General features: G+C 43.5%; 1 protein-coding gene across 7 annotated transcripts in view; it reads left to right on the top strand.

Annotated features, from left to right (window-relative positions):
* SGCD (sarcoglycan delta) overlaps positions 1–19,157 on the top strand; it is a 307,039-nt gene extending 287,882 nt beyond the window's left edge. For 6 of the 7 annotated variants that reach the window (XM_071443431.1, XM_071443435.1, XM_071443436.1 and 3 more), the window contains 2 exons: positions 8,590–8,713; positions 10,424–19,157. In XM_071443431.1, the coding sequence (XP_071299532.1) occupies positions 8,590–8,713; positions 10,424–10,597 (298 nt within the window). In that variant the 3' untranslated portion in view covers positions 10,598–19,157. The remainder of the gene's footprint in view (positions 1–8,589; positions 8,714–10,423) is intronic. The other variant, XM_071443434.1, reaches the window with a different exon arrangement.
* Positions 19,158–19,961: the final 804 nt, after the last annotated feature.

Below are 19,961 nucleotides of genomic sequence, written 5' to 3' on the forward strand. Positions count from 1 at the left end.
CTGGCAGGGATGGCATGCTGGTATGCCCTGCAGGATTTTTCAGCACTCTGAAAAACAGGAGAATAAGATAAAGCATTTGCATCATGCTGCCTTTTTTCAGAGTGAAGAGGAAGAGCAGAGCATGAAAGTAGCAGAGATTGGGCCCAGTTTCATCCAGCTACTGACTGCACATGACAGTCACCCCATGTGCTGTGTATATGAACAAACACAGATCGTTCATGCAGCACGTTTTACCTGACTCAATATCCATCTTTTCATCGTGTTTTATCATTTTAGCCCAACTCAGGTGGCTCTTGTCCTCCTGCCGCCATCCAGCAGCCTGTATAAACTTCAGGAAAAAGCTGATTGCAGCCTGAATTGCTCCCTCTGGTTCAGCATCCCTGTCCCTGTGCCAGTGGCTCAGGGTTGCTGTGAGATGTGGCCCTACAGCCTCCTCTGGGATGTGTTCATCTCCTCTGTGTCCCTGGGGCAGCACTTGGTGAGACATTGGGTAGCAAACAGTGTCAGTGGCCCCAAGGAAGAGCCACAACATTTGATTTCTGTTTCTTCTTCTCCCCCCTGGCACAGTGACAGTGCATCAAGCTAATACCCAATCTTAGCAGCTTCTTCTGCAATTCTGCTTGAAAGGGCTCCTTCCAATTTATGCCTTTTAATTAGAAGCTTTCAACCTGTAATTAGAAACTTACACCAGCCCAACCTTTGTTTCTTAAAAAATGCATTTGTGGTTTAGGCAATTATGGTAACATGAAAAGTAATTATTTCTCTCCGTGTGTGAAATGAGCCTGGTCGTTAGTGCAGCCAACAGGAGGAGGAATTTATTTTCTTTCCATTTGTTTTAATTTATTGCAAGAAGTTACATAATGAGCAAAATAAATGGGTGGTTTAGGTAGTAGACGAGGCATGTGTAACTCTGGTTTGGGAGGCTGTGGGCAGTGGGATCAGAGGCACAGCCACACTGCAATGCCAAACCCCCTGGTTACCACACACAGGTCAGACATGAAGAAATTCCAGACTTATTTGAGCAGTTTTGACCTGGTCTGTGTAAATGTTGAAGGAGCTGTGGTCAGGTGTTTGTAATAAAAATAATGATGAGCTCTTAGGTGCCAGCCAGTGGCAGCAGCAGCACTGTGCCTTGGTCAGAGCTCAGCTTTCTTGTGATAATGCCATTTTCTGTCTCAGTTCTGGCTGTTCCCCCCACTCAGCACATGGATGGCTCTGGGTGTCTCAGCTGGTCAGTTAAGGCTGGAAGCTGGGCCAGCCCAGGTGAGGAGAGGGATGTTGCAGTCATCTCTACACTTAAAATAAGAACAATTATTTTTACATCTCTGAATCTCTTCTCTGCTTAAACACATCATCTTTTTAAACCACGTCTGTATTTACCACACATAGTGCTCAACTATCTCCCAATTTCTATGATCATTTCCCTCCTTGATTTATAAGCAACAGAATTTTTTAATTATCCAGATGATTTTAATTTTCTCAGCCATACCTCCACTTCATTGAACATTAATCTTGCACTTTTTTCTTAGACAATCTCTGCCCTTCACCACTTCTCCAGTTCATAGATCTCAATAGTATTACACAGTCATTTTTCTCCCTAGATTAATTTGATATCATCTGCTTGATCTCAGGTTTTGTCTTCTAAATACTATATTTGGCTTCTGGTAAACTATACCAGAAATTACTTTAAATGTAAAACAAAAAACAAAACTACCCTAAGACATTTACGACAACTTTACATAATTACCTTGCCTTCAGCAATTCCTGTGCTGTAGCATGATAGGCAATCACAAGGAATTTACAGTTGTATTTTGACTGCTCCATGTTTTCCTAGTTTTTCTGGTTTTTAGTGCTCTGAATCAGCCTCAGCTAGTGCAAAGTGTACTGGAAGACTGGAGCAGGGGATTTGCAGTGTGGTGGGAGGAACCATATGTTCAAACCTCTCCTCCTGCTGAGGAATGACATTTTTTTGGAGGGAGAATGAAAGCTGGTTCTCACCTGCTTGGTGCTGCAAGACAATACCATCCCTACAAACTCCTCTGATTACTCATTTGTCTGGACCCTCTCAAATCTTCTTTTAATTTTAGCTGAGCATCTTCCTGATGCTGGCTTTGCCCTCCTTTGTGATGGTTTCACTGCTTTAGTTAGCCCTTTTCACAGAGTTGTGGCCTCTGAAGAGATAATAAGATATGTCCATTACATGGGCAGAAGAATATTGTTTTAGCATCAACTCTCTTCAGGAAAAGTTCACTAAACACAGGACCCATAACTCAAACTGGGTGAAAAATACATAAATTGGTCCATTGGGCTCTGAGATGAAGTTACCAAAACCAGCAGCAGATTTATTACAGTGCTGGTGATGAAGCACTCCTTGAAGCTGTAAGAGCTCTATTTAAAAAGAAGAAAGAAAAGTTGTAAACACAAGGTTCCCTATCCAAGGAAACAGTAAAGCTTACAAAGTTAGCACAAGGGTAATTTTCAACTCCTTTTTATCTTTCTCTTGACTCAGCTTTGTACAAAATCTCTTCAGCATCTCTGTTGCCCAAACACAGATGAGAAAATTTGTTGCACCCCCTGCCATTTGAACCAGACTTGTCTCTAACTCAATTAGAAAACTGTAATTTCCAATAAAGCATCATTAGACCTCTGCACCTGTCAGGTCTGTGACAGATTTAGGTGGGTTTTGCTTGGGAATTACCTGTGGTTTGTGGAGATAGCTAAAATAATTTTCATTTACTGTTCAGTGTATTACATTATAAATTGCATAAGGTTTTGGACCCGAAGCCATAACAATCTCTTTCAGATTATGGCTGCACTGGAATTGTCACTCATTAGATTTGCAGCATAAACACTGGAAACTGTGGTGATGCACACTGTCAGACTAACCAGTATTTACAGTGATAGGCAGGATTTACAATTGGATGACATGATAATAATATATCCTTGTTTACTTCTCTAATTAATGTTTCTAAAGAAAATACCCTGGAAATGTTCCATAAGCAAGATTTATTTCTGTTGATTGAGACTGTAATCAGATGTCCCTATTCAAACAGTAATTGGTGTGCTTCATTAGCATGTAATTGAAAACAAGATTTATGTCAATGCTAGGCAATAAATAACAGGGATACATATTTTCTTATTAGTGATGATCTCTTCTGTAAGCTCTCGGAGTGCTTGCTGCTTTTGTGTTGTGCACTTAGGTCATATGTTGTCAGAATCATGGTGTCTCAGGAAAAGACATTGTGCATTTAAAATCCTTTGGATTTTAACCTCTGATCTGATGTACTAAGGCCAGCTCCCTTTTTTTATCTTTCCTGATCTATATTAGACTTGCTGCTCTTGCCATTTTTTAGCCTAAGTTTTTGCCATGAAATGGCAATAGCAGTGGGAAGGAATTCTAGTGATGAAGGGGAGAGCTCAGGGCAGAGACAAAACTTTGCCTGAATTTATTTTCAGTTGAGGTTTTCGCCAGATTAGTCAAGGCTCAACCTGTTGCTCCTCCTTCCAAACATTTTTCTGTTCCAATACAAGTAAAGACAATTGAAAATAATAAAAAAATAACATTTCTAGGCATTCTAAAAATAGAAACTAAGCATGGCTTCCTTGCAATTCAGTAAAACTTAATTAACTTCCTGTTAATAGGGAGACAAGCATTGTGTTTTGTTCTAGGAGTTGACATATATGAGATAACACACAAATAATGAAGTCAGAAGTGTAAGTCGCTGGGAATGGGTGATCCCATTGATTTCATTGAAACAAGGGAGTTAAAATTGAAAACAAATTTCAGCTGAAGAAGCTGGTTCATTACCAGCAAATTGATGGAGCTCCATGTTTACTTGCTGAAATAATTTACCAATTGTATGAGATAGAAGCAGGCACGGTGCTAACATTGGCTAATTTTATGCTCAATGTGAATCTTATGGCTGGTCAGATGGATACCATAAAAAATAATTAGAGTCATTAGAGGTAATGGGCTACAGCTGCAGTAATACATGCTCTATTCTCAGTCCAGAGGTTCCTAAGCAAAATTAAATTAGCTCCTGTTACCACACTGCTGCATCATATGCTCCTCACCTCCTGTGCATGAGCTTCTCTTCCCATTTCCATACCTCAAGCAGTGTTTGTGCCCCACACAGAAAAAGCCCCTTGTGGGGACAAGGAATTCTGAAGCTTGAGGCCATTCCTAGTTAAAAAGAAAAAAAAAAAAGAAAAGAGAAAAAATGAGAACAATTATAAAGTGGCAGCAGAAGGTCCTCAGCTCACAGGAACTCCTTTCACATGTTAAGGATCATCCCTCTCCTCTGCTGTAGCCTTTGGTGCAAGGCACAGATTGCAAATCATGTTTGCATCAGTGCTGGACCTGGGCAAATTTGCCCCCTAAACTATTTACATTAAAATTAACTTTTTAACAGAATTATGCCCACTGTATTGGAAGCACATCAGCAGCCTCCAACTTCAGGTGATACTGCGTGCACATCTTTAATACCTTCCTTCTTTCCAAAAATTCAAAAGGATGTTCATAAAAGTAAGGAAAATGCTGCATTGTCCTGGAGGGGGTGAGGGGAGGGACAAGAAGGAAATAGATTCTATGGTACTGAGGTGATTAATGTGACTGTTTATGATGAAGGAAATGAAAACTAAAAATCTGGGTAAGTAATGATCTTTCCAAGTGAATGACTTTCTCTGGAACCACAATACAAACCCATGTGCTGATTTCCTTTAAATTACTGCTAAAGTTCCCAAAGCAAAGCAGGGATGACACTGACATTTTTTTCTTCCATGTTGGTTTTCAGAGGCACAGAATTCCCATAGATTTCACTGAGAGGTGCCCACATGCCATCACCTCTCTTTAAAACAGGAGGTGCTTGGGTGTAGGATGGAGTAGAATGGCTTCAGAGGCACATTTAGCACTGTCCATTAAGGGTGGTGAGCTGGAGCTGAGTGTGCTCAGGGGGAGGAACAGGACTAACACTGTTTTTGATGGAGGCACAAGCCCAGCAGTGCAGCTTGGGAAGGATCAGTTTTCCACGTGCCAGCCATTTATCCCTGGCCATGGTGACTTCCCTGGCCTCAGTTATTGCAGGATATAAAGGCTTCACAACTGCTAATATATTTATCTTCCCATCCTCCCCATGGAGTTGGGAAGTGCTGTTACCTCTGTTGCAGAACTAAGAACTGAGATTAAGGGTCAGATTTGTTATGGCATTTAGGTGCTCAATGGGATTTTCAAAAGTAGCTAACACTCGTAATAAGTGGAACTTGGGAACTTGGATAGTTCTGAAAATCCTGTTACTTGTGTCTTTTTTTAAAAAAAAATTGGACTTATATGAAACCTTGGAATCCAGAGGAGTGGTTCCCAAGTTGTGGGGAGTCACCCAGACAGGGGAATGTCTCTTCATCCACCTCCCAGGAGGCTGCAGGTGGGACAAGCAATTTCATGGCAGTGGCTTATCTCAGTGCTGAATTCAGCAAGCTGTAACTGTGCACAGCATTGCATTTACCCTTCTTGCCCAGCTCTGGGAGAGAGGTCAAAATCCAGTCCTGCAAATACTGGAGCAAAAATAAGCAGCACCCATGGTCAATAAAAAGGGCTTATGTGCCAATTGCTGGGATGGAAAATTCAAGAGCAGGAGCAAATAATGAAACAATCTATATTCATGCAGCCACCTTTCCAGCCTACTGCTCTAAGTACAGGCTTACACCTCACCAGGAGATGGGAATCCCACTAAAAGCTCTGGAGTATCACACTGGAAAACAAATGTTGATTTTGAATGAATTATCTGTTCATCTCTAAATCATTTTCTTTCATTATTAGTCTCCAAATTGGTTCTGCTCTGGAAGGCAGAATTAGGTTTAAAAGCAGAGCGTCTCTTAAACGCCTGCTTCAAATGAAAGTGTTCAGTAAACATTGCTCAAACCCCCAGAGCATAAACTCCTCAACTGCTTTCTCTGGCTTTGCATAGATTTTGCAGCTCCTGGTTTGTGGTCAGGTGGCTCAGGGATTCATTCAGGATATCAGAAAATAATCAAATGAAATCCCTTACAAACATATGCCCCTTAAATACCAAGGAAACAATTTTTAAGACCTTCCTGTCCTCCTTTACAGTAGAATAAACTGGGACAAGAGTCCCAAAAAGATGGATTTACAGCAATATGGAAATTGGAGGAGAGAGAAGAGTCAGGCTCCAAACCACAGCACAAGTACAAAGCCATGTGGGCTGCAGACCAAGGTGTTCATTATTGAAAGAGCTGCACTTTGCTGTTGTGGTATTTCAAACATTTCTGTAGTTTCACGGTTCTAAAGAGATCCCTGGGCTTTAAAGTTGTATTTTCAGCATTAAAGGGTTGGGTTTGGGTTGAATCAGTGTGAATGAGGATTGCAGCTGTCTGAGGCTGTGGTTTGGGGGTCAGTGAGGAGGGTGATGGAGCAGCAGCAGAGCCCTGGCTGTTGTTGTGTCCCTGTCCCACATCACACCATGGGCTGTTCAGAGGGGCCTTTGTGCCTCCATGAGGAAAGAAGCTGTGCATGGATTAGAGTGCATCCAAAAATCACATGGTTTTCAACAGTGTTTGCAAGGTGCTGTTATTCCACTTGTTCAGGTGGAGGAGGGAGAATAACTCTGTCACTTTGTTATACATGAAAGAGAATAAAACTTTGGGGCAATGTTGTCTAGGACACTCCAGATATTCATTGGTAGTTCACTCAAAGCTTGAATTTTAACTCAGTTGGCTGTTCAGGGGACCTGTGTGCACAGGGAAAGATGTGCAAGAAGCTCCTCTGTTGATCCTCCCCCAAGACTTCCACAGATTTCCCAGCTCTCCTCCATCTCCAGTAAAGGTGTGGGACTGGGAGGCTGCTCCTGCACAGAGCAGGAACTGGGGGCTGCTGCATGGGAGTGTGTTTGCACTGAGGTGTCTGAACACTGTTTAGTACTGAGGAGATTTATTTCTCAGTGGATAGAAGAGCTAAAAGATTAACAGATGAACAAATATATTGAGACAGCCAGGACATCACAGAAATTGGGGAGTCACTGAGATGCTGGAGAGCTGGAGAATCACAGGCTGTGTTCTTAGGAATTATTTTATCCTCACATTACCTCAGCTGTCTTGGGGTTTGGACACATCCCCTGAAATTGGACACATCCTCTGGTGAATTTAGCTCCATGATTTAAGATAGAACTGGCCCAAGCTCTCTGCTGCTGCTGCTCCTGAGGATCCTGCCTGTGGAGCAGAAGGAATGTGTGCCAGACCCTGCAGCACAGACCCTGGGGGCTTAGGGCAAGCAGAGGGTCCTTTGTTTCTCAGGGCAAGCACCAGCCTGTGAGGTGCACCAAGGGTGAGAGTGTGCTGAATCCCTGGGCAGAAATCTCCAGGGAAAATGCAGCTCAGACAGCTTTTTGTCCTCCATGCAAGCTGCAATTCAGTCAGGCAGGGAAAAACAAGTTATTTACAGCAGTCTTAACCTTAGGTTCCTCACACAGGAACCAGCTGAAGGGTGATAGCAGAGGAAGGAATCAGAAGAAGTTTACATAAAATGTGCCTTCCCTGCAGAAAACAAAAAGCAGCTCAGAAAGGTTGTGCAGGGCTGCTAACCATGAGACCACACTTGTTCCTTAGGCTGCATATGCCTCAATTGCTCCCTGAAATTTAGATTTAGTTAAGTCAGCCAGGAAATTATGGATAAGTTTGGGGTCTTGAGGGAAAGGTGTTCAAAAATCAGCAATATGAAGACACTGAAAAGAGGCAAAGTCGTAACTTGAGAAGTGCCACAGAGAGGGAGCTGTGCCTGTGCTTTATTGAACTGTTGGCTGCAATAAATACAGCTGAATTCCCTCAGTCCCCCATAATGTTGTCTCAGTACCAGCAGGAGTCCATTTAAGAACACACTTACATGCACAAATGATTATATATATGAGAGCAGAGAAAGAGCTGATGCAGGCAAACCCTGAGAGCTGCCCAGGAGAGCTGGGGGTGGTGCTGGGCTGCCCCTGCCCAGCTTTGGTCAGTGCTGCCAGCCCCAAAATGGCAAAGCAGAGCAGCTTCTGCTCCAGCCCTCCCACCTGCCTCACCTGAGGACAACACAGGATCTCTTTCCCCCGTGTGTTGCAGCACAGGGATCTGATCAGGATCTCTTTCCCCTGTGTGTTGCAGCACAGGGATCTGATCAGGGTCTCTTTCCCCCATGAGTTGCAGCACAGGGATCTGATCAGGGTCTCCTTCCCCTGTGTGTTGCAGCACAGGGATCTGATCAGGATCTGTTTATCCTGTGTGTTGCAGCACAGGGATCTGATCAGGATCTCTTTCCCCCATGAGTTGCAGCACAGGGATCTGATCAGGATCTCTTTCCCCTGTGTGTTGCAGGCTGGTGCAGCACAGGGATCTGATCAGGGTCTCTTTCCCCCATGAGTTGCAGCACAGGGATCTGATCAGGATCTCTTTCCCCGTGTGTTGCAGCACAGGGATCTGATCAGGGTCTCTTTCCCCTGTGTGTTGCAGCACAGGGATCTGATCAGGATCTCTTTCCCCTGTGTGTTGCAGGCTGGTGCAGCACAGGGATCTGATCAGGGTCTCTTTCCCCGTGTGTTGCAGGCTGGAGTCGCCCACGCGCGCGCTGGTGATGGAGGCTCCCAAGGGCATCGAGATCAACGCCGAGGCCGGCAGCCTGAAGGCCACGTGCAGGACAGAGCTCAGGCTGGAATCCAAAGATGGAGAGGTGAGTGCCAAGCCCTGCAGCCAAGCCAAGGGTCCCCTGCAGACGTGTGTGTCACCAGGCTGCTGTGTGTGGACGCCTGGGGACAGTGGGCTCTCCTGACCTCATTCCTGCTCACCCTGATTGAACACATCCCATGCAAATCAGGCTCACTCCGTGGCAAAGGCTGATTCATTATTTTTAAAGTGCATGGGTAATAGCATCTGTTGTTCCAGCAGATTTATGCAGCTGTAAAATGCACACCGCTCCTAAATCCTTTGTTTCCTTGTCAGTTTAAAACATTTACTTGGTCGGCATAATTAAATCTTTTATCATATATTATTCTATAAGAAGAGCTTAATTCACTGGTATTGATCTGGAAAGCTTTTGTGGCTGATGTTTCATTCTGGAACAAAAGGGAACATTAGGAGACACAGGTTGTTGCACTGGAGAAACTTCCAAAGGGGAAGAGAGAACAATTAAAGCTGATAACATGGAGCAGAAGTAAAGTAGGTGTTGAGTTAAGCCTATTTTGGTGTCACAAAATCATGTGGGCACATGGTTTTGATGTTTTCTCATCCCCTCCTCCTGCCACAGTGATGGAAGACACCAAAGGATGAGGCTGAGGAGCTCCCAGTGGAGAAACCACTGAGACCCTTGTCAGGAGGAGCTGCCTATGGAACACAAACCTCCAGGCAAGAGGGCTCCCACATAAGTTAAGATTTACCTATCTTAGTGTCAGGGGTAAAAAATAGAAAGACTTTTTAATTGTAGTTTCAGTTATTTCTAAACATTTGCATTTTAAGACAGTCCAAACCTAGACCATGGGTGTTAAGGAAAAGCCTCTGAAAAATACCAGAAAAAAAAAACCCAACTTAATACACTGAGATTGAAATCCAAAACATTTCACAAGTTCAAGCAGTTGATTTTAGTATTAAGTTGCTTTTAAAATGCATAAATTGACTTCTATCTTTCAGGACATGAGATGGGTGGATACTAAACTGGGAGATTCTTACTGTCATTGCTGATTTTCTCAGTCACCCTGTATTACTCTGGGGTTCAGGTTATTTTACTGTATTCTGGCTGATGCCAGAGCACTCCCCTGCAGCTGCCACATGTCTGAGAGCTGCCACATGTTGTTTGCCTTATGTTGTTTTGTAAGGAGGAATTTAGGACTGTTAGAGCATTTGAGTTATTTTAATAGACACAAAAGTGTTACACATATACATAAAATATGCATAAAATATACATAAAATATACATAAAATATACATAAAATATACATAAAAGTCAGTGCTGGGAGCCTGCAAGTGTAACTGGCAATGGGATCACAGTGGCAGAGATCCTGATGGAGGAGCAGGGTGGTTGGGTGGGTGTGAACCATCCATGCTCTCCATCTGACAGTGGGGTGCCTCTGGTTGGGTCAATCCAGACCTGGGATTGGATTCCTGGAGGTGTCCCAGGAAGCCAAAAGCCAAGAAAACACAGTGGGTACATCAGCAGAAACAAACTGGAGGTCGTGGTAAAAGCAGATAATGTGCCCACCCAGATTTGTATCAGACTTTCCCATCCTCAAACACCTCCCTACCCAGTTTTTGCAGCAGCTGAGCTGTCTGGAGGAAGCTTCTTTAAACACAGAAATCAGAAATAACAGCTCTTTCTTTAAATCAGAAATAACAGCTCCCCACTAATTTTCTCTCTTTTTTTTCCCCTCTCTCTCCGCGTTTGACTCCAGATAACGTTGAATTCTGCAAAAATCAAACTACCTAACTTGCCTCAAGGATCTTCCTCTTCTGCAGGGTCCAGGCAAAAAATCTACGAGCTCTGTGTGTGTCCCAATGGGAGGCTGTTCCTGTCCCAGGCAGGCAGCAGCTCCACCTGCCAGATAAACACGAGCGTCTGCCTTTGAGAGACACTTTGCAGAGGGGCATCACAGGCAGCACAAAAGCCAGTTCTGGTCTCACAGATCCAGCTGCCAACTATTTTTACTAGAACACAGAAAGCCTATCAAAGACTTTTTTTGTGTGTGCGCGCGCGTGTGTGTGAATATATATATAAAAAAAATATATATAAGATATATATATATATATCCTCTGTGTAAAATGATGTTTCAGTACAAGGAATCCCAGGGTGACCCTGTTACATTTGTGTAGCATTTCTCTTTCCCACACCAAAATTTACTGGTACAATCTGCTGAATTGGATCTGATGCTCCCCTGGACCCTTCTGTATTAAGACAGTGCAATGATCACCCCTCGTTTTTGATCATGTTCTCAGAGCAATGGGATTGCTGGCTGGGCAAGACCCTGGAACCAATGCAGAGCCACCACCATCCAAAGGGAAGAGAAGCATCTCTGATTATTTTTGTGCCATTAAATCGGTGGCATGAAAAAGAAATAGTTTTAAAAACAACAAAACATCCAGATGTGCTGTTCTGATCAGCTACAGTCATCCAAGATACCTGAGGTTAAATTACTCTTTAATTATCACCTGAAGCATGGCTCCCTGTTGGGAGAGATGGATGCACTTGGCCAGCAGGAAAGTCCAGACCTTCTTGCTGAAAGAATAAATGTGATTTTCTGAAAGGGTTCAACACTGGCCTGTGCATGGCCAAGCATGCCTTCTGCTATTCAGGTGTGACACATCAGGTCCAACATTAACCTAAAATCATCTCTGTGCTGGCAAAACTGGTGTGTGTATTTAGTTATTGGAAGGAACAAAATTGTGACAGTTGGACTAAGTAGAAAAATTCTGAACCTCTTTTGCTAACAGGTGTCCTGGATCACCCTCCAAACTCCCCATTAACACCTTCAATTTTGAACACATTTAATGTGAAGGTGTGAAGATTTAAGATTTGGACATTACCTAAATACCTGTAGAAACAGAGAAAATTAACTAGAAACTGAGAAAATCATAAAATTAAGTGTATAATGTAGATGCTACACCAGAATTTTTGTCATCTTTCTTTTCAAGATACAGAGTCCAAGATCACTTAGATTTGGTGGAAACTGCAATTATCAGAGATGCTGACAATGAAAGACTTTTTTTAAGGATTTATAAAGATTGTGACAAAGCCAGATTATTGAAAGGAAGGGCTTTGGATGCTGGTTCCTCTAGAATTTGAGTCCCCAAAACTCTGTGGTTGAATCTTATCATGGTTGCATTTTTTTCCTTATTTTAAAGTCTAGGAGTCACGGGCAGGATAAAACACAAAATTCTGATCTGGTAACATTACTTCCACTTTTGAAGGTTTGAAAAATAATGGTAAGAGCCCAGATCATTGAAATCTGACCCATAATTTCATCCACATGTATGTAAAAAATCCTTTAAAAAAACCAAATATACCAGTTAAGACAAAAGTTTCTAAGTGACAACAAATCTCACGAGGACAGCAAGGTTTCTAAGCCACTGAGATGCTTTTGAAATATTACCTCATGTGCAAATAAGACAGATCTGTGCCCATCCCTAGTGATATCTAACCAAAGCTGGTATTCTTCAAGTGATTTTCAAGATAAAACATAGCTGGCAGAAATCTTTAGAAATAATTTAGCCAATTCCCTTTTCTTACAGCTTTTCACGTATTTTCTTGTGGTCTCGAGAGTACCAGGGCTTGATTTTTTTTTTTAATTTTTTATTTTTTAATTAACAATTCTGGCTTAATCCAAAACTGATTGGACTCAGAGAAGATTTCTATGGAGTTTAGATTAGATGTGTTGCTGCCCAACAAAGCAGCACTCCCAAAAACATTTGTTCCTGAAAGAGGATTGAATTCTTTCCTTTTATTTCAATAATGTTTTCTGATAAATTAACGAATTCAAACTATTTGTTAATGAATGATTCCTGTAATTATTATGTCTTGAGTCAACATTTGAATGCAAAGGGTCACCCAGGGTAACAATTGTATTGGGACACAGGACTGTACCATCTCTGTTCAAAGAGGGGAATTGTGCCTATGCCTTAAGTCAATGCACTCAGCAAGGAGAAGCACATCATATTTATCTTGTTATTAAATCTAGTTTATTTGGGGGGAGGGACAGGAGGGTGTCTTGGGAACTGGTTGTGCAACTTAAAACAGATATTGATGAAATACATTAAGACTGTAGGGGCACCTAGAATGATACAGACTTTTTTTTTCCTTACCATGTTAAATATAGCAAAATACTGTGTATGTTACCTCTGGGGCCATGGCTGAAGTCCCATTCATAGTCCTACATTTTCTGTAGATTTTTTTTTTCCCTGTTTCATTGAAAACTGATCACAAACCTCATAGCAAGCATGGCCCAATCCATAACCAAATCCTGTGTGAGCAGTTTGAAGACATGTGATGCAGGAGGAGTTCCTGTCAATGAATCAGATGAACTTCCCAGCCCTGGGAGTGCTCAGGGGGGTGAGGGAGGCAGGGCTGAGCCCACCAGGGGTGCTGCATCCTGATTTCTGTGCTCTGCTCCAGACACAGCAGTGGCTCAGTCCTCAATCCCTGTGCCACCCTCTGGCTGCTCCCAATTTCCATCCCAACGAATTAATTCTGAGTAGCTGCTTTTCCCAGCTGGGCTCTTGGATGAGGTTATCACCTTCTCATGTCACAGCAGCCATGAAACTGCTAAGGACATTCATATCTTGGTGTGAATTTCTGCTGGGGAGCTGCTAGGAAATGACCTTAACATCTGTGCCATCACTGCAGATGCTTCTCTGAGGTGAACAAAAAGTACCTTAATTATGTCTGCTGAAAGAAATTCTTGTTTCAATTATTTCAACTATGTTTCCATCTAAAAAAACATAAAATTATGTGTTGTGGTGAAATGTGAGGAATTGTTTCTAGAAAGAATGAACCCCTCTAGGGATTTGTAGATGATTTGAACACCACTTGAGTTTTAAGACTGGTTTGGGTGATGCTGCCTGAGCTGGTCAGGAAGTGGCAAACATAAACACAGGCTGGGCAGAGAATGGGTGAGGAATGTTCCTGAGGAGAAGGACTTGGCTTGTTGGTTGAGGAGAAGCTCAACATGACCTGAAGCCACAGCCCAAAAGGCCAATCCTGTCCTGGGCTGCATCAAAAGCAGTCAAGGGAGGGGATTCTGAGCTCCTGTGAGACCCCACCTGCAGCGCTGTGTCCAGCTCTGGGGTCCCAGCATCAGAAGGATGGGGACACACTGGGGAGCACAGAGATGCTCTGAGGGCCCCTCTGGGAGTGCTGGGGGTGCTCACCTGGGGCAGAGAAGGCCCCAGGGAGACCTCAGAGCCCCTGCAGTGCCTGAAGGGGCTCCAGGAGAGCTGGAGAGGGATTTTTACAAGGGCAGGGAGTAACAGGGCATGGAAGAATGGCTTCAAACTGACAGCAAGCAGGGTTAGGTTGAAGATTAGGAAGAAGCTCCTTGCTGTGAGGGTGGTGAGGCCCTGGCACAGGCTGCCCAGAGAAGCTGTGGATGCCCTGCTAGTGTTGGACAGGGCTTGTAGTAGCCTGGTCTAGTGGGAGGTGTCCCTGCCCATGGCAAGGGGCTGGAACTGGATGATTTAAGGTCCCTTTCATCCCAAACCATTCCAGGATTCTATGAAAGCAGAGCAAACAGGATTGTGTCTCAGATCCCATGGGAAAAATCAGGCATTTTGTTTAAAAAGCTGCCTGCTAACACATCCAGCCATCTCACACTCCACAGTTTGCTGTGAAGGGACTCTCCTGTTGGACAAGGCAAGTGCAGGAGAGTCCCTTCTCCTCCTGCCTTGCCCAGAAATCCCTCACAGTAGCTGTACCTGTGTGGGCTGCTTTTCCCTGAATCCATTTAATCCAGAGCTTCCCTGACTGGAATTTCATGCAGGTGCTCTACCTACCACTGATAAAATGCCAGAGACAAGCAAGGGTTTGTGTCTTTCCTTGTGAATTTGGCCTGAAGTGGAGCATTTGCTGTGTGGGAGGTGGGGTTGGTCTCAGAATGGAGTTGAGTTTGTGTCTGCTGAGCTCAGAGGGAGAGGTGGTGATGAGTTCATGGCCAGAGCTGGGGCTGAGGGCAGGGGGAGCACTGCCAGCCCCTGGGGCTGAGCCAGACCCTGCACTGCAGCTGTGAGCACCAAAACCCCACCCAAACACTCATCAAGGGGCTGTGCCACAGTGTCCCTGCACCTGGGGCAGCCAGGCAGGGTCATAAATGCATTTCTGTGTGCTGGCTCTCTATGGGGCTGCAGGACCTCGTCCAGTTTGCTGTAAATGGGGCACTTGAGGAAAGGGTCAGGAGAATGACAGTCAGTGCTCACCTGTGACTGGAACCTTACCACATGTACTCTGTGAGCCTCCTGTCATGGCTGGGGCAGGATGGTTCTCCTAAAGCAAAAAGACTTTGCCATTAGCAAAGGCAGAGTTCCTGATACTGGCTGTACATCTGTACCCATTCTCCACGTTTCTTTGTGGGATTTTTTTGGCTGTTGGTTTGTTTGGGCTTTTCATTCATTTTGAAGCATATTACCCCATAGCTAAACAGTACAAAGAAATGTTAACAGTAAAGGAAGTCATCAAAAGGGGAAGCCAGTAACTACTACAACATTTATAAAGCCTCTCCTAAGTATTCATTTTTAGAAGACTGAGCATGTGCAGGAGTGATTTGTATTTGGTTACCTCAGTCATGTGCTGTCTAACAGCTGTGTTTTGGAAGGGTTGTGGGGTTTTTTCTCCTCTTATGATAAATATCACATTGCACAAACAGACTTTGAAGGCATAAGCCTAAAAATACAATCTGCAGTATATGGTACAGCAAAATGATGGCTAAATAAAAACCCCTCCCTAGAACCTGCTCCAAGGTTAAAGGGAGATTCCTGTGGAACTTGAGAAGGCTAGCTCACATCACAGCCTAGTGAAAATGCATTTTGTTGTCATAAGATGCTCACACTTGCACACAAATACACACACACTCTCATATACACTTGTTTACAACAAAAGCCAATTTTCTTTACGTTTGTTTTTATGGCTTTAAGTTTCACATTGCAAAAGAGAGTGAGACAAAGACCAAAGACTTCAAGAAGTTCATCCCTCTCTGGTTGCCCTCATGCCTGAAATGCATTAACTTTAATGGTGCTTTTTCTGAACTGGGTAGGAAAAATGCAGGTGTATCATAAAGCTGCATTTGAGAGAATAAAGTGGCAGGGAGGCTCTAACTTGGTTAGCAGGGAGAGGAGGAAATAATGTGAAAAATCTTGAAATGTGTGCAGAGGGCAAGGTTACCTGAAATCTGAAATGTGGAGAAATAGCCCAGAAAGCTTAAAGACAGCATCCTGGGCTGGAAGTATAAATAAACTGAGAAAATGGTGCCAGCTCTTCACCTGAGCATTAGCAGGGCAGGAACTCCAGTGGCTGCTTTGTGGAGAAGAGTAACTGCTGCAATGATTTCATTTTAGAAGTACCTACAGTAAAAAAAAGGAAAAAAAAATAGAAAAAAGGAAAAAAGTTGTGGAAAAAAGAGCTGTGCTCTTTTTTATGGCTGACATTTTAAATTTTGAAATGTCATCATCCAGAATTCACCCCAGCAAGCACAGGGCGTGTTCCTGCCAAGCTTTGCCAAGCACTGCTTTGGTGCTTTTGGAATGTGAAAATATCAGCCTTTTTATTGCCCTGGCTGCTCAGGAACGTGATCCTGGCAACTGTTCCCTTTTTCCCATTTTAACCTTTTTTTTCCTCAGCTCTGAAATTGCTGTGTAATGTTTTGGTAGCTGGCATCCTGCTTCCAAATCCAGCAGCCCCCAAAACCCAAAACCCAAAACCTGCGTGTAGCAGTGGTGATAAATGATGATAAAATTGGGACTTCCAGGTGAATTCTGCCTGGCAGTTGCTGTGTACTCACAGCTGATGTAGCCAAGTTTATGGCTGTGAGTGGAGCAGGGTTAAACACTGACATGGTGCTGAGGTTATTCAAGCAAGAGTGGAGTGAATTAAACAAGGCATGTAGGAGGGAAGGGGAAGAAATGGGGAGAGACATCACCCTAATCACAGTAATGCAGTCAACGTCTCTGTCCCTTTGCACTATTATACTTTAAATTAATAACATCCATTTTACTAAATATGGTGGCAATTATGCTTGATCTTTTCATGGAGCTCAATGGAATTACTGTCACTGAAACCACTTAGAGCTCGGGCTGTTCAAGATTGCTGGGGTGTTGTTTCCATCCGCAATAACCACAGTGGCTTGGGGCTTGGATGGAAATTATAGTGAATAGCTTGTATTTAGAAAGCTTTTAAGTCTGCTGTGGTTGAGAGGCCCCTGGTTATGCACATCCAGCCCTGAGGCTTTATCATTTCAGCCTCTCTTGTCCTGCCACTTGAATTGTATTGTGCCCTTGTGAAAAGCGACACGTGGTATAAAGAACGCAGCAAAAGATGGATATTTAAAGCTGCAGGATTTTATCTGAAACGAAGAAGGAAATACAATCAGAGTGCCCCACTGAGATTTCCCATCCAAATTACTTTAAACTAGAGGTGCAAGTCCCTTAAAAATTAATTTGCTACAAGTGTCATTCCTGCAGCAAAGTTAGCACTGGTGTCTCTCCCAGGACATGTCTCACCTTCTTGCAGCTGGAAGCCCTGTGGTGGCTGGGATTTTGTGCCACCAGTCAGGAGTGATGGGCTGCCTGTTCAGAGGAAGTCAGGTTTCCTTTGAGGAAGCTGATATCCATGGATTGGGCTTTTGTTAGCTTTTAACAGGGATTAAAGAACAGGAGGGGTAAATCCACTGTGAAATGATATGTAATTGTATGTTTGCCTCATTTAGTTGGTTGAAACTTTCCACCAGGAAGAGAAAATATCAGGAGCAATTTCTGTGAAAATGTTACATTTACATTTTGCCACCAAATACTTCAGATAAAAACATGCAGCTTTAGCTAAACAGACTTCTCTCCTGAGATTAAAGAGGGCTCTTTGGAGCCTCTCCTGGGGTCCTACCCAAATGGAAAGTTTTACCATTTCCAGCATATTTGTCGTTATAGGAACAGGCTCATTGCAAAGCACAAGTCATGTGCATCTTTGCATGTAACAGGAATTTTAAATTGCATTGTACTTTTACATTTTTTTCCCCATTCAAAGGCTTTACCACTGATGGGAGATAGAGCCCTCTGAAACCTTTCCTGCTAAATGCATTTTCTCTTCCTAAAGCAATGTATGTCCTTTGGTCTCTTAAAAATTTCCTCATAATGGAGTCCTTGAAACATCTTGAGGCAGGCTCACACTGGAGAGCAAGAGAGCAATTATTTGTGGGTGGTGCTATTTTTGCTGAAGCTTGGATTGCAGCTGAAAAAATTGTTGCTGTTAGAGCTTCTCCCACACTCCCTTAGCTGCAAAGCCCACCAGCCCCACACCAGGGCTGCATCTCTCCAGGAGGCTGCCTTAGAGCAGGGAGTGACCTCCCACACCAAACCAGAGCCTGATGGTTTTGTCTCCAGCTGGGTCCTCCCCTGGCCCTGTGCACTCTGTGATGGATAAAGAGACCCTTTGGCAGTTTAGTGGTTCTGCAGATGGTACAGATGGTGTGTACCTGCAGCCTGAGTAGGATAAGTGATGCTGCTCGTTTTTGGGTGCTGCTCTCCCAAGCCTTTGGCCTCCTTGAGAGCAGCAGCTCCTGAGGGCAGGCACTGCTGCAGGAATCCACTCTCTCATCCCTTTTTGTGGGTTACCAGAGCAAGTGAAGATGAACAAATCCTGCAGAGTAAGTGTGTCAGGAACCTCAGAAAGGGCAGATCTGAGCAAGCAGTGTCCACTGTGTGTGTCAGAGCAGGGCTGAGTGGACACCATCCCCACCTGGATTCCTCCCTAGGCCAGAGCTTTCCCTGAGCTGTGGCCAGGCCTTGGTCTGGACCTGCCCTGTGGGTGCTTTGGGAGCAGGGAAGGGACTGACCTGCTGGATCTGCATTTTCCTTGTGGCTTTGTTTCTTTTTTCCCACCCCGTATTTGAATTCGTTTCCCTGCAAGCAAATGCCAATAGAGCTGTCAATATTCACCCAGAAAAGCTCCATATATGCAGAGCCAACAGCAAAACATTCAGTGAGAGTCAAAGGAAACCTTGTTCATCTCCAGCAGCAGCATAAAAGGCATGACCCCTGTGCTACAGCAGTTTTCATCTGTGATGGGAAAATACCTTGTCTGACCTCTACTCTGAAAACCACCAATGACCTTGATCGTGTAAACAGGACAAAATGAATTTAAAGTCTTATCACAGTTCTCATGACGAAATTCAGATTTGTTTGGCTTTTTTTTTCTTTTTAATTTATGTATGTGTGTGGTTGTGTGGGAAAATATAAAGCTTTTTTGTATCAAATAACATCAATCCTTGCACACTCTATGCAAAATTTTGTAAGCATTGCAATAATGCTATGAATTACACAAGGAACTATTTTAACTTTATTACACTTTCTGTATAAAAAAAAAAAGTTTGTATTTAAATGATTTCAACTGCAATCTTGTAAAATATATTAATAAAATAATGATTGTTAAGAAGGAAAGAGATGTTGGGGTTTTTTTGTTGATCACTGCAGTGATCTGTTTCACAGGTGCAATGGATGTATTTATGCCAAAAATGCTGTAGGAGATGGAATGAGAATTTCTGTGAATTGCTGTTGGAAGAAAACCTGTCATCAACAAAACAAAGGATTTTTTTATTTGGGGAGAGTTGAGTCTTTCTTATATTTGTAGATTTTCTCACCCTTGCCCTGGCATTAGAGACTCACAGCCAAGAGCTGCTGCAGGCACTGAGGTCCTGCCTGGGCATCACAAACCTCTCAGAGGAGAATTTGGTGCTGCTCGTGTTCCAAACCAGCAGGAGCTCAGGGTTTTCCAGGAGTGACCAGAGCTGGGTGCACACACCCAGGAACAGATCCCCACCTGCACACAGAGGAGGGAGCAGGAGCTCCAGTCTGCCTGGGAAAAAATAATAATAAAATTCTAAAAACAAACACAAAAACAAAAACAAAACCAAACAAAACAAACAAACAAAACCCACCAAAAAACTAAACCCCAAACCCAGCAGCCTCTGGACCAAGTCACAGAAAGCCTCTTGGAAACCTCTGGCTGTTTTAATGATCCATCAGTTTTATTTTAATTGGCCAACTAATCAGCTGCTCATTGGTGACTCTGCACATGCCAGGCAATCACTTCTGAGGGCATTTTGCAGGAGCTGGGTTTTAAATATGAATTTGTTCGCCCTGGATTTTGCCAGTAAATGAGAGCATTGATTGAGGCTCATTATCTGAACAAATTGCAAGATTTCAATCCGGGTGGAAAGTTGTTTGTGCCTTCCAAACCCCTCA

The sequence above is a fragment of the Agelaius tricolor genome, unplaced genomic scaffold (assembly GCF_023055355.1).
Source record: "Agelaius tricolor isolate 1412-34295 unplaced genomic scaffold, bAgeTri1.0.p SCAF_18, whole genome shotgun sequence".
In the NCBI taxonomy this organism is placed as follows: Eukaryota; Metazoa; Chordata; class Aves; order Passeriformes; family Icteridae; genus Agelaius; species Agelaius tricolor.